This window comes from Lemur catta, chromosome 1 (assembly GCF_020740605.2).
Source record: "Lemur catta isolate mLemCat1 chromosome 1, mLemCat1.pri, whole genome shotgun sequence".
In the NCBI taxonomy this organism is placed as follows: domain Eukaryota; kingdom Metazoa; phylum Chordata; class Mammalia; order Primates; family Lemuridae; genus Lemur; species Lemur catta.
The window spans coordinates 274,473,690-274,492,921 of record NC_059128.1 but is presented as its reverse complement, the minus strand read 5'-3'; the positions used below and the strand labels follow the sequence as shown (position 1 = coordinate 274,492,921).

Below are 19,232 nucleotides of genomic sequence, written 5' to 3'. Positions count from 1 at the left end.
TATTTGGGGCTGTGTCTTGTTAAGCTGAAGAAATCCTTCAGGGCTGATCTGTCCCTCATCCCATCCCACTTCCCCACCTTCCAGGGAAACACTGGGAAGTTGATGTGAGTCCAGGCAGCAGGTCCAGCTCTCTCCATCGCTGGGTTTCAGATCTGAGGCACTATTTGATTACCTCAGGTTGAATTTAATTCCTCTTTATCAAGGACATGAATGATTTTTTTTTAACTCACTGTTTTACCTCTGTTTTACATAAGTTCATATCAATGATGACAGGTGTTCTAAAAAGTTAGCCCCCTGCAGCCAGGGGTTCTTGACGCACCTTTCCTTGGGCACCCTCCCTGTCCCCTGCCTTTGAGGAATGAGTCCCATGGGAATCCAGAACTTTGCCACACACGGTCTTACCACAAGCGTGGAACCGGGGGCTGTGCCCAGGGCCCACTGGCTGACGAGGTGGAGGAGGACCCTGGGAGGAGATGAGTTTATAGTTTGCCAGTTTCCACGGTGTCTGAACTCCTGCCAACGTCAATCTCAGGCCCCCAGGGTCACAGGGTACCACCACTGCATGCAGTGATCCCTCCCTCGTGTCTCTGCCCTAGTGTGCGCTGCCGTCGTTCCTGTCCTGAGGAAGACCCTGTGGAGACGGCTGCAGAACAGGCTTCTCAGCGCAGATGGTCCCCCAGAGTCTGGGCTGCATGAGGAGGTCCTGGCCCAGCTGGTCCCATTTGCAAGAGCCAAGGATCTCAGTGTCCTCACGGGCCGCCTGCCCAGCGTGCTGCACACTCCGACCAGTCACAAGAGGTATGAAGGCTTGGGTCGGTTGATGGCTGTTCTCTCAGCTTCACTTTTCTCTTTAGCATTTATAAAATCAGTCAGTGCGAAGCTGCTGCAGTACTGTTGTGCGTATCGATGAGCAGGTGGTTCCTGTGAGAACTCCCTTCCAAGAAGTCGTCTCAGCAACCGGTAGCTCGGTCAGATTCTCCGGGAACAGTGGTTCTCAGCTAGGGGTGCTTTTCCCGTAGGGGACGATTGGCAGTCTCTGACGCCGTTTATCATCATGACTGGGGTGACGGGGTGTTGCTTCTGGCTTCTAGAGGGTAGAATTTTCTGACCTAAAATATCAGTAGTACTGAGGTTGAGAAACCCTGATCTAGACAAAGTATGGACATATATCCTTTTTCTGGTATGCTAACATGTTTTCTTGGTTGTAGAAATTATGGTACATCTTTGGCATTTGATTAAGAGTCTGGGGAAGTCTGTGGTTCGTGTGAGTGGGTTGTGTCGGGAGCAGGACTTGGATATCTGTCCCATGTGGTCCTTGTGATGTTAGATGATACATGAAGCCAGAGGGATTTAAGCTCTCCCTCGAATTCTGTGACTCTTTTTTTTTCTTATTTAAACTTATATTTTATTTTCATTGCAGTGGATCAATGTAAGCATTGGTAACTCATAGACTACAGGAAAAAAAAGTCCTGTATGATAGATTTGATTTCAAGTGGCCTAAAACACACTTGAGTTTTCTGAAGATACGTTCATGTTACTTTCCATTATTTGAAAAGTCATGCGTTATTCAGTCTCAATTTACAGTCTTGCTCTATTTGTGTAGTTACCTTGGCACTAACATCCATGCAGAAAAGCCTTTAAAACAAATACTATAGTATCCAAATAACTATGTTAGAATAGTCTACAGAAAACATGTGCTGCTGCTAGCTATAATCCAGAAAAATCCTTAGCTTTTTCAGTTTTTGCTTTAGGTTTCTCTCTTCCCTTAACTCAGTCATATAATTTACCCGACTAAGGAGAACATGTATAGTCATTGAGATGCTTGTGCATGGTCACATTCCCATCACGTGCTTGTACTCTGGGTACTTGTATAAGAAAAATAACCATTTCTGAGATCTGCTTATATCATAAAGTTATATTTATAAATAGAAATTCTTCTGAAGGTTAGAATTCAAACTGCCTGAAGCTGCAAAGAGATTTTTAAACAAGTTAAAACAGCTTTGCCATGATAAATTGAGAACAGCAAATGCTTAAGCATCATGCTGATGAGACGGAAGGGTTATAACGTCCCTTTACGTGGCACATGAGAAGCCTGCTGAGAGCCAGAGTTTTAAAATCAGTAGCTGAGAAGTACTGCAAGTAGTTGTCCATGGCTCGATTACACTTTTGACATCTAGAATGGTTATATTGCTTTAAATAGTAGTTTTAGTAACTTCCAAGATTTCTGAAGTACCAAAATTATATAAAAGCTGTAAAAAATTAGAGATTCTTAGAGACAAAATAAATCCTTGTAGGGAAAGATACTTAGGTACTAAGGCTTGGGCAGATTAAAATACTTCACATCTTTAAATTCTGTTCCTCTTGCTCAAAAACTGCTAGCGCGTAGATTCACAAAGTTACAGAAAGACTGGTAGAAAAATATTAAGATATCGCTATGTGATTTTGCACTAAGAATGAATAAATGATTTACTTTTAAATTTCAGCTATTCTAGAAATGGGAAATATTTCCAGGCAGTTTTAAATTATATTATCCTGTCTACCAGGTAAGCAGAATTAAACAACAGTAGACCCCCCCCAAAAAAGAATTAGTTATAAATATCATCTTTGCAACAATAATATTAGAAACTACAGAGATTTTAATTTTTAGAATTTCAGAAGGCCAATTTTGCTCTACAAACACAGCCATGTTGTAACTTTTTGCCCGAATTAGGACTTGAAAATGCTTCCAAATACCACTGAGGGAGGATCAGTGCCTCCCCATCAACAGAGCTCCCCATGAGCTGAGCATATGGATAGCGTCAGCTGTATGCATTCTAACCTTGAAGTAAATGCTAAACTCTTTTTCCATCATAGATTTTCTGAAATGTGGTTATTTGGCCTTCAACGTCCAGAAATGAGAATTTTAGTCTATGTAGCAGACAAATACATATAATCTTAACACAAATGCTTTTGTTACTTTTAATCAGCTCATTAAATTCAAAATAGGGAAAGAAAAAAGGGGATTGGGCTGAATTTGCAATTTCTAATAAAACAAAAACTAGTCATGTAGCACTTCATGCACTGGACACTAAGACACACAAACATTGCCATTAGGTTGCAAAATAAAATTTTCTGATTTTAAAAATCTCATGCACAGCACACAGCATCCTCATTTAGTGACATGCCAGGATGGAAGTACAATAACAAGCCACACAGAAAACAAACAGTATGCACAGATTTTTCACTGTGAACCACAAAACTTACCCATTCTCACCATAAATCTTTTGAAAGAGTCTAAGAAACCAGAAAACCAAAAATTAAAAAGTCATTTTTTTCCAGTGGTATTAGTTTGTAAACATTCATTGTCTTTAAGAGTCTAACTGGAGATGGACAGATCTCAAAAGGTTGCTTCTTCAACCACATTCTTGATCATGTCTCAACTCTGCGACTCTTGTCTCCTGCTGCAGGTGGATCGTGGCAGACTGTGTCTCAGCAGCCCTGGCAGGGTCAGTGGAAGAGCTGTGTGCCTGGAGAAGGACCCTTTTGGAGTCCTGTATACAGTGGCTGACCGTGTCTTTCAATGGTGGCCAGCAAGATGATGACAGTACTCAGGACCAGGAGAAGCGAATGCTGTTCAGATTAGACGAGCTGTTGGTAGGTGCCGTTTTTTAGAGATCCTGGTTAAATTTTTAAGAGAGGCTAGGTGTGGTGGCTCATGCCTGTAATCCCAGTCCAAGATAGAAGGATTGCTTGAGGCCAGGAGTTTGAGGTTTCAGTGAGCTATGATGATGCCACTGCATTCTAGCCTGGGCAACAGAGCGAGACCCTGTCTCAAAAACAAAAATATTCTTTTAAGGTGCTAGACACACCAAGCATTACAGATACATTGCAAGGCAGAAGGCATGAATGTGGCCCTATAGAAACTGAGAGGGCCATGTCTGGGGGCAGAGTGTCAGGTGACGGTAGCCTTGGAACTAATGAGCCATCTTTTATCAGGGATGGGTGTTGGATTTTTGCATCTACTGAGATGTTATGTAAGGTCTTGTTTTTTGATTAGTCTATTGATAAAGTGAATTATGTTAATTGATTTTTGAATATTAAACCAACTTTGCATTCTTGAGGTAAACCTACTTGATCGTGATGTAGTATCTTTATTACATATTGTTGGATTTGATTTGTGAATATTTTGTTAAGAATATTTGCATTTGTGTACATGAGGGATGTTAGTTTCTGATCTTATTTTCCTGTAATGTCTTTGTCTGGTCTTAGAATCAGGTAATGCTGGCCTCATAGAATGAGTTGGGAAGAGTTTCACCAGGTGTAAAATTCTAGGTTGACTGGTTTTTTTTCTTTCAAGTATTTTAAAGATGTTGCTTTATTGTCTTCTGGCTTTGTTTTCAATCAGAAATCTGTCATTCTTATCTTTGTTCCTCTGTAGGTTATGTCTTTTTTTCCTCTGGCTGATTTTAGGATTTTTTAAAAACATGATTTAAAGCAATTTGATTATGATGCACCTTAGTGTAGTTTTCTTCAAGTTTCTTGTGCTTGGGATTCAGTGAACTGTTTGGTCTATGGGTTTATGGTTTTCATAAAATTTAGAAATATTTGGCCATTATTTCCTTCTATTAAAATGTCCTTTTTTATAAGTATTTTTGCACAGAAATAATTAACATCCTGAAGGTTAACATAAGTATGTGAGTTATTCCTCAGTGCATGGTATAAAATTACGTTAATAGTCCTAGAGTCTATGACTTGTGTTTGAACTCTGAACCCAGGCCTTAAAGGAACTAACCTTTTAAGGTTAGTAACCCTGGGTAAAGATGAACAAGCGTATGGCAAACATTCATAGGTCATAGACCAAACCATTTGCTTTTTTGTTTTGAGAAACGATAACCTGTACTTTCAGATTTAGTTTGTACAGCACAGGTTTGTAAATGTAAGGTGCACAGGCACCCAAACATATCAAAACTGAGAAAGAGGAGGAAGGTGCTAGAGACCTAGGGAGAGCTGAGCTGTTGAGGGGGGAGTTTGGTACTCTCCAGCTGTTGGCCCACAGGAACGTTCCTGTCTGGCCTCACGGTCATCCCCTTCACCAGCCTGTGGGCTTGATGATGGAGTGACAGCCTGGGCTCTTTTAGGGGTTTGCCTCCGTCCTTATCCCTCTTTTCTTTTAACTGAGGTATAGTTTACATATTGGGAAATATATGTAATCCATATACAGGTGTACCCCACATTCCTATCCAAAAAGATTTTCATCCCAGAAAGTTTCTTGTTACTCTTCCCCAAATCCCCTTTCCTCCAAAGCAACCACTCTTTTGATTTCTATCACCATTAGATTATTGTGCCTGTTTTAGACCTTCAGAGACTTGGAATCATACAGTATAATCATGCAGTATGTACACTTCTGTGTGTACAGCTTGTTTCGGTTCAATGATGCTTTCCCAGTTCATCCATGTTATGGGAATGAGTAGTTTATTACTTTTTGTTGCTGAGTAGTATTCCATTGTATGATGTTCACCCTCCCCAGCCACTCTCACAAAATTTGGAATTACTGGTTTTATGATTATAAAGCTAACAAGCATACTTATGGCATATATAAGCAATGCAAAAAATATGTAAAGAAGAAATTAAAAGTCTTCCATCTCATTGAGGCTATCCCACTGTAAATTTGGTGAATATCCTTCCAGAGATGTTGCTATGTATTGCTGCATGTATACTTGATAAAACTTGTGTAATTTTATGTATTAATAGGATCTTATTTAATATTATGCATGCTGTGTGTAGCCTGATTTTTTGTTTTGTTTCTAGTGTAATACTATATTTAGAGATGTCTTCCCACAACAATGAATGTGGACCTGCCTTGTTAGTGGTGCAGTGGTCTTCCCCTGGGTACATTTGTCATAGCATATTTAGGTAGTTGTATGTTGCTGGACCTGTGAGTGGCTTCTTGTCTTTTGCTGTTACAAAGAACGCTGTGATGAACGTCGTGCATGGTCCATCCTCGCACACTTGATCAGTTATCTCCTGGTGAATCCCTGAAAGAGGAACTGTTGGGGCAGAGAGGACATATTTCAAAACGTGATGAGTGTGAGGTGTGCCTCAGCTGAGGGGTCCAGCTGCTCCGGGATTTCGTTTGCAGTCTTGGCACTGTGGTCTCATCTCCACTGCACGGCCAGCCTGGTAGAGACAGCAGCCTGAGGACACAGGCCTTTAGTGGGTCTCTGACACCAACATCAATTCTTTAGTCCCGCAGACCTCTTCATGTCATGTAGCCAGTGCCCTTTGACCTGGGGGCTGGGTGAAGGTGTCACACTAGCGGTTTTCATTTGCTGTTTATTAAAAAGCTAATTGTAAATCCATTAGTTCTGTCTGGAATGGTAGGCAAAGGAAAAAATAACAGGACTACTCAGGAAATTTCCTTTTGCCTATTCGGTGATCATAGATGTGTTAGTAAAATGTCAGTGTGTTAGCAGAAATAACCAGTTTTTTAAAAAGTAAAAAAAATAAAATGCTCTTGCGGATTGTTTAGATAACTGTGTTTCATATTTACTGACTTTAATTCCATATTCTGCATTTTAGTTTTTGTTTTAAGATTAATCTTGGTTCTGCTCTCCGCCCCTATATGTTTGAGCTGTCATGTGCTTATCAAGAATTACTCAAAGAGGGGTTATCACTCTGTGATTTTCCCCGTGTGTTGATAAGTTTATAGGCTTGTTCTCCAACTAAAAAAAAAAAGAAAGAAAGAAAGGGAAGGGCACAAAGAGGCCTGAGCAGAGGAGCTGCTGGGTGGCATCCTAGGTGTCAGAGCAGGAGGGGACACTGAGCTCCTCTTTCTCAACCTTCTGATCCTGTGTTTTACAGAGGAGGCATTACAGCTGGGGCCCTTCCGTATTTTTTAGATTAATTGAGATGTTTCTTGTATATGTCTTGTTTACTTTATTTGTAGCATGCACTTAGTGAAGTTGATCCTGGTGATTGGCAGAAATTTGTGAAGACAGGACTCAAGTAAGTTGATTTTATTTTCTTGGTGCCATTTAGTAAAGGTATGAATGTCGTTGATCATGCACAACCTCTTTTGTAGCTTGTTATTAGCGTAATACCTGTGGTAAAGCAAGTGTGCTCCCGTTTTTTAGAGATAGAAGATGAGGATTGTTAGAGAAGTTAAATGATTTGCCTGTTGCCATGCAGGGTGCTTCTAATGATGAGAGAAGCAGCCTTTTTAACAAATAGAATATTTTAAAAATACAGAAAAGTTCTGAGTAGCTGGAAGTGAGGAAGGAGGGAGGCTGCTGGGGTGAGGTGAGCTGGGGGCGCTGGGTGTTGTTGGCTTTCTCAGCTCTGCTGTTCCCATGCCTCCTGGCATTTCTGTTAAATAGGAAGTTCATTTGGTGTTTGAGTCATAGAGGAAATAAAAAATGCATTGCATCCCTCCCTTGTTTCCAGAAGGGCTCCCTATGAATGGTGGCCAATGGGACGTGGTAGAGTGAGTGTCGTGCTTTGTCAGTGGTAGGATCTAGGTGTTGGGTACAGGGACATTCACTGCAAATTGCTCAACTTCGTGCTGTGTTTGAAAATTTTCTTAATAAAATGCTGGGAAATTTTTTTTTATTGTTTCATGTGAAATAAAATCCCCCTTTAGTGAAGTTCTTTTCCCTTTGACTCTTGCCCCCCAGGTTTCGGTATCAGGACCACACATTTTTAAAGACCCTCCACGCTGCCGTACAGCTCCTGTACCGCCCAGAAAGCTCCACGAGCGAAAAGCTCGTCCCGCTCCCCGTGGTCCACATGATGCTTACCCAGCATTCTCTGTTTCTGCCGACTCTGCTGAAGTCTGAAGAGGGGGACATCCCAGACGCTCAAGTAAAAGGTAACCCCTCACCGCCACCCTCCGATTTCAGACCCAGATTTCATCCCATGATTTCATCAGGCTAGCTGTGCCCCAAAGCCTGTCTCCCACGGCTCTCAGACTCACCACAACAGTATCAGAGTGTTTTGTTCCTGCCAAATGCAGGGTCAAGAAATGTTTCCTTTGACTTACAGTCAAACAGCACATGCACACCCGTTTCCAAGGCCTCATTTGACTGACAGAAGTCTGATTGCGCCCTTACTGCTGTGTCACGAGCTAGGTTAGAATCTGGGAGTTAGGGGAAGTTAGGAGATGTGGGGGGAAAAGTGTGGGTATCTGACCTGAGGGAAATCGATTAGTTCCATGAAGTTTCTTCATGGGAAGATTGAAACTTTTATCAAGGAAAAAGGCTTAGAAAGTGGCTATTGATATTTCACTGCTAGGGAACTCTTCAAAAGCCCGGGTTTAGCTCCATCCCTGATTCAGCAAGTGTTTGCTTTAGTCCCACAAGTGGGCTTGTGGAAATGGCAGAGAAGATGGTCCCAGGTTTCCTGCCCTCTCGAAGCCATGCTCTATTTAGAGAGGCAAAATTAAGACCCCAAAACTGTTACGAATCACTGCAGGGTTAGTCTGTAACAACCTGATACTTAATGACAGCCATTAGCTAAATGACTGGTGTGAGGGGTAGGAAAAGTAAAAAGGGCTCCACCCTTCTATTCAGACCGAAGCGGAAATAGCAGAGGTTTGGGTAGCATACTCATGGGGGAAAATGCTTGGATTTTAAAATCTTAGGTGGCTTAAAATTTGGGAGGGGAGTGAGCAGGGACTGATACTCAGCCTGTCAAAGGCCTAAGAACAGGTGATTGTTAAGACATGTTTATATTTTTTTAAAAATGGAGAAGGGATTAGATGACAGTCCATACACCAGGATTCAAAGGACGATATGTCAGGCATTTAAATATTCCCTGTGATGCTTCCTCCTCGACTTTTATTCCGAGTACGTACGTCCCCTGTGATGCTTGCGTTTCAGCGCTGTTTTCTTCCAGAAGCGCTGGTAGACCTGATGTCAGCGGTGGTGAGGCTGTGCCCCTCCGTCTGTGAGAGCAGCCACTTTGCGGTGCTTCTCGGGGCCTACGGTGCCACTCTCAGCGTCTTGGGTGAGCGCGGGAGGACCAGGCCGGGAGGGGTGGGCACGAGGGTCTGGCAGTGTGAGCAGCGGGTGTGAGGACCTGGCGACGTGAGCAGGGGGAGGGCGTGAGGACCAAGTGGTGTATCCTGGGGTGTGTGTGCGGGCTTCAGCTTTCTAACCTGACCCTCGTTTGACTTCTAGACCAGAAGATTTTACTTCTGCTCCAGGCCTATGAGCACAACAAGCTCAGCCTCATCAACTTCAGGTGAATGTAGGGGCTGGTGGTCCCAAGACTGTAGCCCCTTCTCCATGCAGCAAGCTCCAGATGCAAGACTTTCTTTTGTTCCATTTTGATTCTCAGGGAAAGGGCGAGGTGGATGGAACTCCCCTCGCTTACACCGGCCCCAGCGTAGGCTGCTCGTAGGCTACTCCAGAAAAGCTTGGCCTCACACCATCAGGGTTGTGTCTCTTGGCAGGGGACCACCAGGGTTGGGCTGTCCCTGCTGTCTGATGAGTGCCTGTCTGTCATGCATCTGCCCCCAAGCTCCCTCCCCACTGGGGCGTCTCATCCTGTTTTATTAGTTTTTCTGAAAACCTTTCTCTTGGTGCCTTACTTTAGGTGGGATGACTTATGCCTTGGGGATTTCTAGGGAATGTGAGGAGGGCTGACTGGACACAAACTCTGCTCTGTCCTGTCTGTGTGCACACACGCGTGTGTGTCTGTGTCTCCTGGGGTCCCTGGCGCTGCTTGGCTGGTGCAGCTTTGGCCCTGAGTGGCTGGCCTGACGCCTTTCCCTGTGGGCCCTGCCCCATCTCTGGGTTGCCTGGGCTAAGCGGGGACTTGATCAGATGTGCTGTTGATGGAAGGTGGTGTTGGATCCTCTGTGCTGCCCTAGATCCTCCTTTTCTTCTCACCTCTTGGGACCAGCACCCTGACATCTGCCAAGTGTGTACCTGGAGAGGGTGTTGTGTGTTCAGACAGGACATGAGCTGGCTGGGCCGTGGAAAGCGGTTCAGGAGAGCTCTAGGGAGGAGAAAACTATCTCCATTTTGGAGTGCTTGGTTTAAAGATAAAAACTGCATTAGTTCAGAAGACACCCCCTCTTGTGTGCTGGCCTGACTCTCACTGTTTGTTTGGGAGCCGGTACTGCGTCAGTTGTGTCCTTTCTGGAGTAGAACTGTCCCTGCTTATGTGGGGAGAGCAGAGTAAATCAAACTGAAGGCAGGTTCTGTCACAGCGAAGAGTCCTTCTGACCATCTGTTTCTGCGTTAGGACACCTTATAACTTGGAAAGTCACATGAGGATGCCCAGTGAATAAACGGGCTAGAGCTGGTTACAAGGGAGTCTGGTATCAGCTCCCAGGAGAAAAATAGTGACTCAAGGAGGTGGCTCTCATGGGCTCTGTGTTTCAAAGGAACACGGAAGCATTTCCTTAGATTCCAAATAAATGTCCCCTCAGCTGAAGGATCAGGCCTGAGCCTGGGGATCTGTGCCGGGAGCTCTGGACGTCCAGGGGGCGGCTCCCTGCCGGTCAGTGGTGGCCGGTCCCACAGGGAGCACCCAGCGTGCGTGCCGCCTGCCTGCCAGACACCGCAGTTGGCAGCCAGCACCCTCTGACAGGATTTGTTCCTTTTTTAATATTAGTAACTTTTGTTTACTTGCATAGAAACAGGTCTGTATTTAGAAGAATTTCGTTCAGAAGTATTTAATTCCATTGATGTTTGCTGAGCACCTGGTGTTTTATGAGGCGCTGGGCTCAGCGCTCGGGAAAACTAAGAGGAGTAAGACACAGTCTTCCCATCTACCGAGGGTGTGAGACTGTCATAAATTTAATCCTTTTTAAAGTGGCAGCTGACTCACGCCGGTGGTGTGAGCCAGCTGTTACAGGAGCACAAGAGCAAGGTCGTGCCACCTGGGGGTGGTCAGGGGACACTTCTTGCCAGGGCTGGCGTGTGAAGGTTAGAGAGGGATCCGATTGCCGTGAGGTCACTGGAGGCGTCCAGAGCAGCAGGGGGAGAGGACAGCACGCGTGACAGCTAGGAGATAGGAGAGTCGGGACATTTCAGAGAACGGTGAGTGGTCAGCTCATCTGCATCATAGGATTCGTTCAGGGACGCGGGTGGGAGGAAGGCCAGATGGGTTGGCTGTGAAGGGCGTAAGTACCAGCCTGAAGCGTTTCCACTTCCCTCCAGGATACAGCAGAGAAGTGGCCCTCATCAGAGCTGGGCTTTTAGCAGTGGGGCAGTGGGTGGGGCTGGGGAGGAAGAAGGAGGCCTGGGTCGTGTTCCAGGAGAAAGGCGAGGTGGGTGCCTGGCAGCAGCACTGCGGGCTATGGTGTGAAGGCTGTGCGTGGTGTGCACACAGTGGACCCGGCTGGCAGGCTTGGGCGGGCAGACCTGGTTCACTCCTGGCCATGCGTAAGCAGGGAGAAGGTCAGGATGCCAGCGCAGACCCTAGAGCCAGACTGCCGAGTGTGAATCCCACCCAGCCCTGCCGCCGACCACTGGGCAGGTGACCAGCTGAGCGGCTTTCTTAACCCTCTCTGTGCCTCTTTCCCCATTTGCACAGGGGGGTAATAATGGTACCTACCTTACGGGCTTGTTGTACAGGTTGAGTGAATTAATACACGTGAAGGGCTTAGGATAGGGCCTGGCACATCGTAAGCTCTGTGTAGGTGCTGGCTTCGTCATCATCAGTGACACTGTCACCCACCCTCAGCGTCGCCGTCATCACCAGCTGCTTCATAAGCTGTGATGGTAGTTCAGTGATAACACACATAACATGCCCAGAGCTGCACCTGACATGAACTTGTGGCTTGACAAATGCTACCTATTGTGGTCATTATCGTCATCACTATTGTTATTAATTCTCCTCCTGGGGGACCCTGTGACCAGTCTGTTTTCACCTTTCTGGCTGTAGGGTGCTACTGTGGGGCCCAGCGGCCGTGGAGCATCACAAAACGTGCCGGAGCCTGGGCAAGTCGCTGTGGCAGCAGCCAAGCATCGGGGACATCCTCCGCCTGCTGGATCGGGACCGCATGCTGCAGACCATCCTGCACTTCCCCCAGAACCGGAGGCTGCTGCCCCCTGAGGTGCGGCTGGTGCTGTTTTGCCCCTTCCCCTCCAAGGGCTCCGTCTGTACCCTCAGCTTTATTTATTTAACTTTTTGTTAATTTCCAACCATATACAAAGGTACAGAGACTGGACCCCCATCTGCTCACCACCCAGCTTCAGTGGTTGTCAGCACTGGCCACACTTGTTTCATTTATCATACCCCTGGCCCCCAAAAATATTTTTTGGAGCAAATGCCAAAGATTCTATCATGTCATGTATAAGCACTGCTTTTTACAGAACCACTTTTGTTTTATGTCCTTAAATATTCAAAATAATTTGAGCTCTGGCAATGTGGGTAAACATTAACATGGTGCAGGTTGAGTGTCCCTAACCTGGGAATTTGAAATCCAGAATGCTGCAGAATCCACAGTGTTTTGAGCACTGACATGAGGCAGGGACATCTTTGCTTTCTGATGCTTCAGTGTACGCAAACATGTTTCATCCACAAAATTACTAAAAATGCTGTACAAAATTGCCTGCAGGCTATGTGTATAAAGTATATATGAAACATAAATGAATTTCATGTTTAGACTTAGGTCCCATCCCCCAAATATCTCATTATGTATACGCAAATATTCCAGAATCTGAAATCCAAATCACTTCTGGTCCCCGGCATTTTGGATAAGGGATACTCAGCCTGTATTACATTTGTGCGGTGGAATGGCCATTTTTGTTGGTTTCCACTTTATCAGGATGCACAGGAGCTGATATTCAAAGACAAGAGCGCGGTGGATCTCGACAGCCTGTACGACCCTTGCTTTCTGCTTCAGCTGTTCAGCGAGCTGACCCGGCCAGGTAACCGCAGCCTCCCTCCCGGGCCAGGCCCTGCGCGTGGCTCCTCCGGGGCCAGGCTGGTTGTGGTGGGTGCTGCCATCATTACCACGCAAGGAGCTGCAGCTTGAAAATAATTCTTAATAGATCTTCAGCCATCTTTTTACCTTTTTGTTCATTTCAGCAGAGTCACAGCGTTTTGAATGTACAGGTTTTAAAAAAAAAAAAAAATTGTAATTTAAAATCTGGGAGTGTCCCTTTGTCCTTGATGTTTTCCTAATTCCTAATGATAAGCATTTTCTGAATTTTTACTAGATAGTGGTAAAATACAAACAGAAATGAGAAACTTTATACTTGGGAATGAGTCAGAGGCTGCTGAGGTTGGCTTTTTCTTGGTTTAAGTATATTTTAGAAATTGTGTTTTGTGTCTAGTGGCCTGAGGGTGGGAGTCTCTGTGGGTGAATGGGGGGTGGAGAGAGAATGAGAACACGTACATGTGCACACATTAACAAAGACAGAGTGATCTTCCCAAATCAGTCAGGTCTGTTGGGTTGGGGCCTTCTGAAATGGTGTAATGGTAGCTCGTTATGGTTTGAATTTGCATGTTTTAATGGCTAATGGTGTTGAACGTCCTGTGGCTTATTTGCCAGCTCCATATTGCTTGGGTGAAATGTCTGTTCATGTCTTTCGCGCATTTTCTAATAGGATTATTATTTTTTTTTTTTGCTGAGTTTTGAGGGGTCTTTATATATTCCAGAGACTAGTCCTTTGAAGGATTTGTAGTTCACAAATATTCTAACAATCTGTAGCTTTTCTTCCTCTTTATAGGATCTTTTACAGAGCCCAAGTTTTTAGTTCTGATCAAGTCCAGTTTATCACTTTTTCTTTTTATGGATCATGCTTTTGATGTCACAGAACTCTGCCTATCCCTAGATCCTGAGGAATTTTTCTTATGTTTATTTCTAAAAGTTTATAGTTTTGTACTTTACATTTAAGCCCATGATCTATTTTGAGTTAGTTTTTATACAAGAGGTGAGGCTTAGGTCCAGGTTCATATTTGATTGCCTATTGATGTGCAGTTGTTTCAGCCCCCATTTATTGGAAAGGGCGTCTTTCCTCCTCGTGGGTGCCGGGCCTGGGGGCGAGTCCCAGCTGCCCGCTAGGCCTGCATGGATCTTTCCTGGCGGGGAGGGCTAGAAATGAGGGGAGCCTTGGCACCCTGAGCAGTGGTGAAAGTCCCTGCTCTCTGCTAGGCTTCCTCTGACACCCCAGTGTGTTGTTACTGTCCAAGTGGGGAGGAAAGTCCTACCTTCCTAGTTGGCCTTCGCCGATGCCGATGCCATCTAGCAGGGGCTTTGGGGCCTCCTTCTAGTCTGGCAGGGGTGGGAGCCTGGGCTCCCTGCTCTGCCTTTGTTGGCATGGCCAGGAGCGGGGCACAGTGAGGTATTTGGCTGGAGTAGAGCCATTATTGTGTAAAAGTTTTCTGTTTTTCTAGGCAGTTCCTTTTCCATTCTTTTTGCTAGAGAGAACAGGCTTTTGTTTGAGCTTTTTTGTTTCAGGCTTGACAGCTTCTTCAGCTCTTCATTTAGGACATACAAGGCAAAAAGACAACCCAGGAACTAGCTGGTCTACTTTTTTTTCTACCTTTCAGAGTCATCTCATCAGAGGCAACACAAAGGGCTTGTTTTATATATAAAGCTCAGAGTTTTTAGTTGTACTTAGTAGGAAGAATAGCGAAAAGTATATCTGCTCCACCTTCACAGAATTAGAAGTACAAGTTTTAGTTATTTAACGTTAGATAATACATTCACTGTTCCAAGTTCAGGAGGCATTGAAGGGTATACAGTGAAAATTCTTCCTCATGTGACCTCTGGCTGTAGTTTTCTGGTTCTAGAGGGAACCCATGGTTCCAGCTCCTTGCATGGTCTCCTGGGGCCGGCTTGCTGTGGAGGCCTGTGAGCGCACGGGTGGGTGTGGTGGTGGGAGGTGGAGACTTGTGTCTCACTTATGTGCCCCTTGGCAGAGCCAGCGTGAGCCCTTAAGGGCTCCCCAGGCTGCTTTCTACCGAGTAGAATTAGGTGCTGTTGGAGAGACCATGTTCCACTGTTTGTCCTGTTTTCCCTCGCTTTAAACTTGCAAATTTCTTTATTGTGCAAATGCTCCTACTTATATACAGATTTGCTGATCCTCCATCACTGCTTTTTATATCCCTTTTAAAAAGATCAAAGGAGGCTGCTGGCTTTTCATAGCAATTTCCCCACAATTGCCCTTTATGTTGGCTCTGGCTCCCCTTGGTGAGCGCTGTGCTGTGTTGCTGAAGCTGGTTTTATTTGCAAGAGAGCAGGGGGCATTTCATACAAGTGTCAGATTATGGTAATAGCCCATGCATATCTTAATTGCCTGGTGAAGATTAAGCAGCAGGCTGACTGAGACAGATCTGTGGCCAGGATGCTCTTCTGATTTCCCCCTGTGCCTTGATGGTGCTGGATAAGTCAGCTTCTCGTCAAACATGAAAATAAATTTTCCACAACCTAAAAATGCTGAACGTTGTAACTTTTGTGAATAATAACAAATCACTTAGTCTATTCCTCTGTCTTGCAATAGAGCTTTTAGTAGACAAAAGGCAATGGCTTGGGAAGTATTTGGTAGCAAAATGAGGTTGGTGTTTTGCACAAAATCTTAAATACTGTACTTTTTTTTCTTGATGTGGGGCAGAGTCTGGGAGGCTATTTGTAAAGAGTGGTACCTAGTACATGGTCTTTCAAATTAGAGAAATGTACTAGACAGCAGTTTTCTTATCTTTAACTCTCCAAATACATCCTATTTTAAGTTTTATTGGTATAATCAGGTAGAAAAATTTATAGAGCATGTCCATCCTAATCTTGAAAAGGATTTGCAATAGCTTAAAATACTGGCTACACTACAAATTCACAGGGAAATGGAACATTTCAAAAATCTAGAGGTGGAGAGGGAAATAGATATACCAAAAAACCAAAACAGCCCCCAAAAGGTAGGTTTATTAGGTGTTGCTCTGGGCTACCTGTCATCCTGAACAAAAAAATTGAGGTCTGATTTGTAAACAAATTTCATTGACTACCAAAAGGAAGGACATCAATTCATTGGCAGGAGAAAATTCTTAGCACTAAAGTTGAAGTGTGACACACAGAAAAGTACACAAATTACATGTGCATGGTTTGAGGTTTGGTGAACCCACTGGCGAGATAAGGAATAGAGCACATTGGCAGCTCCTCAGGCCCCTTTCTCCCCAGAAGGGGCCAGGGCCCTGTGCTTGAACTTTAAATGATTTTATACATGATGTGATTATTTTCTGTTGAGCTCCATTTATGCCACATTGTATCTGTGAGATTTAGCTGTACTGAGCGTAGCAAAAGGTCTCACAGTGTGTTTTTACTTCCTGCAGTGGCACCTGGGTCCAGGCATTGCTAAACTTTTTGCAATCCTAAATTGGGCATGTGATTAGTTTTTCTGTGTGGCTGCCAGTCTTCAGAGTAACTGCAGTCTCACTGCTCCATTTTCAACCCTGCTGAAAATGGGAACCTATTTTCTTACTGCTTCCCTTCTTTGAGTCCTTGGCCAAGAAACAGGGCCAGCCAAGGCTGTTAGCGATGGCAGTGACAAATGCTTTTTCCACAGTGAACTCTTGTCCTCAAGGAACTGGGCTGAAATCTGCAGCTCATTATTCACACACGCCACAAAGCTGCCAGAACAGGAAGCCCATTGGCAGTTCTCTGAGCCTCATCACCAGATGACCAGCGTAAAGGCCCCATGGACTTTTCTCCCTGTGATGAGCCTTACCCAGCAGTACACCTCTGGGGGATGTTGTGGAAGAAGAGGCTTAAGGAAGATTTCTGATGCTCCAACAGCACAGTTGCACTGCTTCTAAAGCCCACTCAAACTTGGGGCACTTTTTTTTTAATCCTTCATAATTGTCCAAGTTAAGACATTTTGATCTGAAGGTCTGTTATTGGAAGGCCAAACTGCTGTTCGTGAGGTTCTTGAAACAAAGAGAATGGCATTTATAACTATTTTTGAGTAGCCTATTATATTTTCCACATCCCAAGGGCAGCTCTTTTCCATAAATGTTACAAAGCCAAGACTTCCATAGACTAGCAGAGATGACCACAAAGCATGAAATTGACTTTTCCTCATGGACACTTGGAAAATCCATTTGTCTTATATATCAGTAATTACTAAAAATATCCCAGCCAGCTGAATACTGGCTGTTTTTAGTGAGTATAATATTAAATGTTTAGACTGTTCTGTTTCCCAAGTGTATTCCATTTATGTGTGCTTGTTATGTAGGTGTCTCTTAAACACATTTCGTCTTTTCCAAAACAATATAATTTTATCCACAGTTTGATGCTTTTAAAGCTTTGGAGTTCTTCTCCCCCCCCATCAAAAATAGTCACGTGTTAAAAATGAGAAAATTAGAAAGTTTTGTTCCTTAGCTGTTGGAGCCCAAGAATCATCTGATTATTTTTTCATCCTTTCACTTTTAATCTGTATCTTGATATTAAAAGTGGTTTTCTTGTAGGTAGCATGTACTTAGGTTCTGCTTTTTATTTAATCTGACCATCTCTGCCTTTTAATTGGAGTGTGTATACCATTTATATTTAATGTGATTATGATATGACTCCATTTTATATCTTTTTTGTTGACTTTTAGCTACAACTGTGTATGCGTTTGTGTTTGATGGTTGCTTTAGGGTTATGGTACATACCTGCAGTTTAAGGCAGTTTACCCTTAAGTGAGATGGTACCGCTTCATGTATAGTATAAGAACCTTGAAACAGTGAGATGTGAAGTATAGATCCATTTTACCCGTTCTGGCTTTTGTGCTATTCTTATTATATATCACACTGCAGTATGCTAAAAACCCCATAATAGGTTGTTATTTTTGCTTCAAGTTATTATTTTTTAAAGAGATAATAAATATTTGATATTTGCCACATAGTTCCCATTTCTGGCTCTCCATTCCTTTGTGGAGATCCAGATTTCTATCTGGTATCATTTTCCTTCTGCCTGAAATACTTCCTTTAAGGTTTCTTATAATAGTTCAAGTCTGCTGGTGACCAATTCTTTTAGCTTTTTGTATGTGTGAAAAAGTCTTAACTTTTGAAATACTTTGATGGGGTTATAAAATTCAGGGTTAACAGGTTTATTTATTTATTTATTTTTAACAGTACTTTAAAGATGTTCCTCCTGGTTTCTGGATTGGATTATTTCTGTCGAGAAATCTGCCATTATTATGTTATATGGCTACTTTTAAGCTTTTTTTTTTTTTTTTTTTAATCACTGGTCTCAAACAATGATTTTCTTTGTGCTTCGTGTGCCTGGGGTTCATTGCATTTCTTGGCTCTGTGAATTTATAGTTTTTTGGTCAGATGTGGAAAAATTTTGGTCATTATTTCTCAGATTTTTTCAGGGACCTTAATTACACATACGTTAAGCTGTTTGAAATTGCCCCGCAGCCCACTGATGTTCTGATCATTTTTTCTTTCTGTGTTTCGTTGTGTGTAATTTTGATTGCTGTCATCAAGTTCACTAATCTGTTTCTTTTGCAGTGTGTAATCTGATAATCCCATTCAGTGCAGTTTTCATCTTGGATATTTTAGTTTGTTTTCATCTCTAGAAGCTTGGTTTGGGTTTTTATATCTTCTGTGTCTCTACTTAACATGCTCAGTCTTTCCTCTAACTTTTAAAAAATGTTATCGATGGAATATATTTTATTAACAGTGTATTCCAAGATTACTCATTTGGCCCAGTCATCTCAGTTGACTTGTGTTTGGTTCCTAGATTTATTAGGTCACTGGTAACTCAACCTAAAGAACATCATTGTGGGTAATTATCATGACTGGTTTAATCATTTTGAACAAGGTGACCTATCTATTCTGAGGTTCTTCTTGACAGTGTTTACCTTGTGAAAAGGCCTGGGTTTTTATTATAGAGCAGTCGCAGTGTCCTGAAGGTTGTGGGAAGGCGGGTCCCCATGTGTGTCTGGCTTCCTCTCTCTCAGCCTCGTCCTTTCCTGGAGTGATCGAGAGCTTCTCGAGGCCTCACAGGTGGCAGGTGGACATTGGCCACTTTTTACTGTGGCTTTTGCTTAAGCTTGGTGGGCCACTCCTCCCTGAGATTTTTCTTACTTGTTTGAAGAAAGAACTAGGGTTGCAGAGTGGATGGAAGAGAATCCGTTGTCAGGCTGGTCTGTGCCGGCTGAATTTTCCCGCTCTCACGGCCTTACGTATTTTCCTCAGTGGTGCTTCTAGACAGGAACCTCGGGGCAGTGGGCTGGACGAGGCGGACACTGGGGGCCGATTTTCTCTGCTGATTCCCCACTTGTGTTTCTCAGGCCGCTGGCATCTCAATAGTGGGT

General features: G+C 43.8%; 1 protein-coding gene across 2 annotated transcripts in view; it reads left to right on the top strand.

Moving 5' to 3' along the window:
- The window catches only part of URB1 (URB1 ribosome biogenesis homolog), a 70,138-nt gene that overhangs the window by 40,255 nt on the left and 10,651 nt on the right, over positions 1-19,232 (top strand). The window contains exons 23-30 of one of the 2 annotated variants that reach the window (XM_045540543.1): positions 597-798; positions 3,447-3,633; positions 6,926-6,984; positions 7,653-7,846; positions 8,875-8,982; positions 9,156-9,219; positions 11,875-12,046; positions 12,761-12,863. In XM_045540543.1, coding sequence (XP_045396499.1) covers positions 597-798; positions 3,447-3,633; positions 6,926-6,984; positions 7,653-7,846; positions 8,875-8,982; positions 9,156-9,219; positions 11,875-12,046; positions 12,761-12,863 — 1,089 coding nt within the window. Of the gene's footprint in view, positions 1-596; positions 799-3,446; positions 3,634-6,925; positions 6,985-7,652; positions 7,847-8,871; positions 8,983-9,155; positions 9,220-11,874; positions 12,047-12,760; positions 12,864-19,232 lie in introns of both variants that reach the window. The other variant, XM_045540542.1, reaches the window with a different exon arrangement.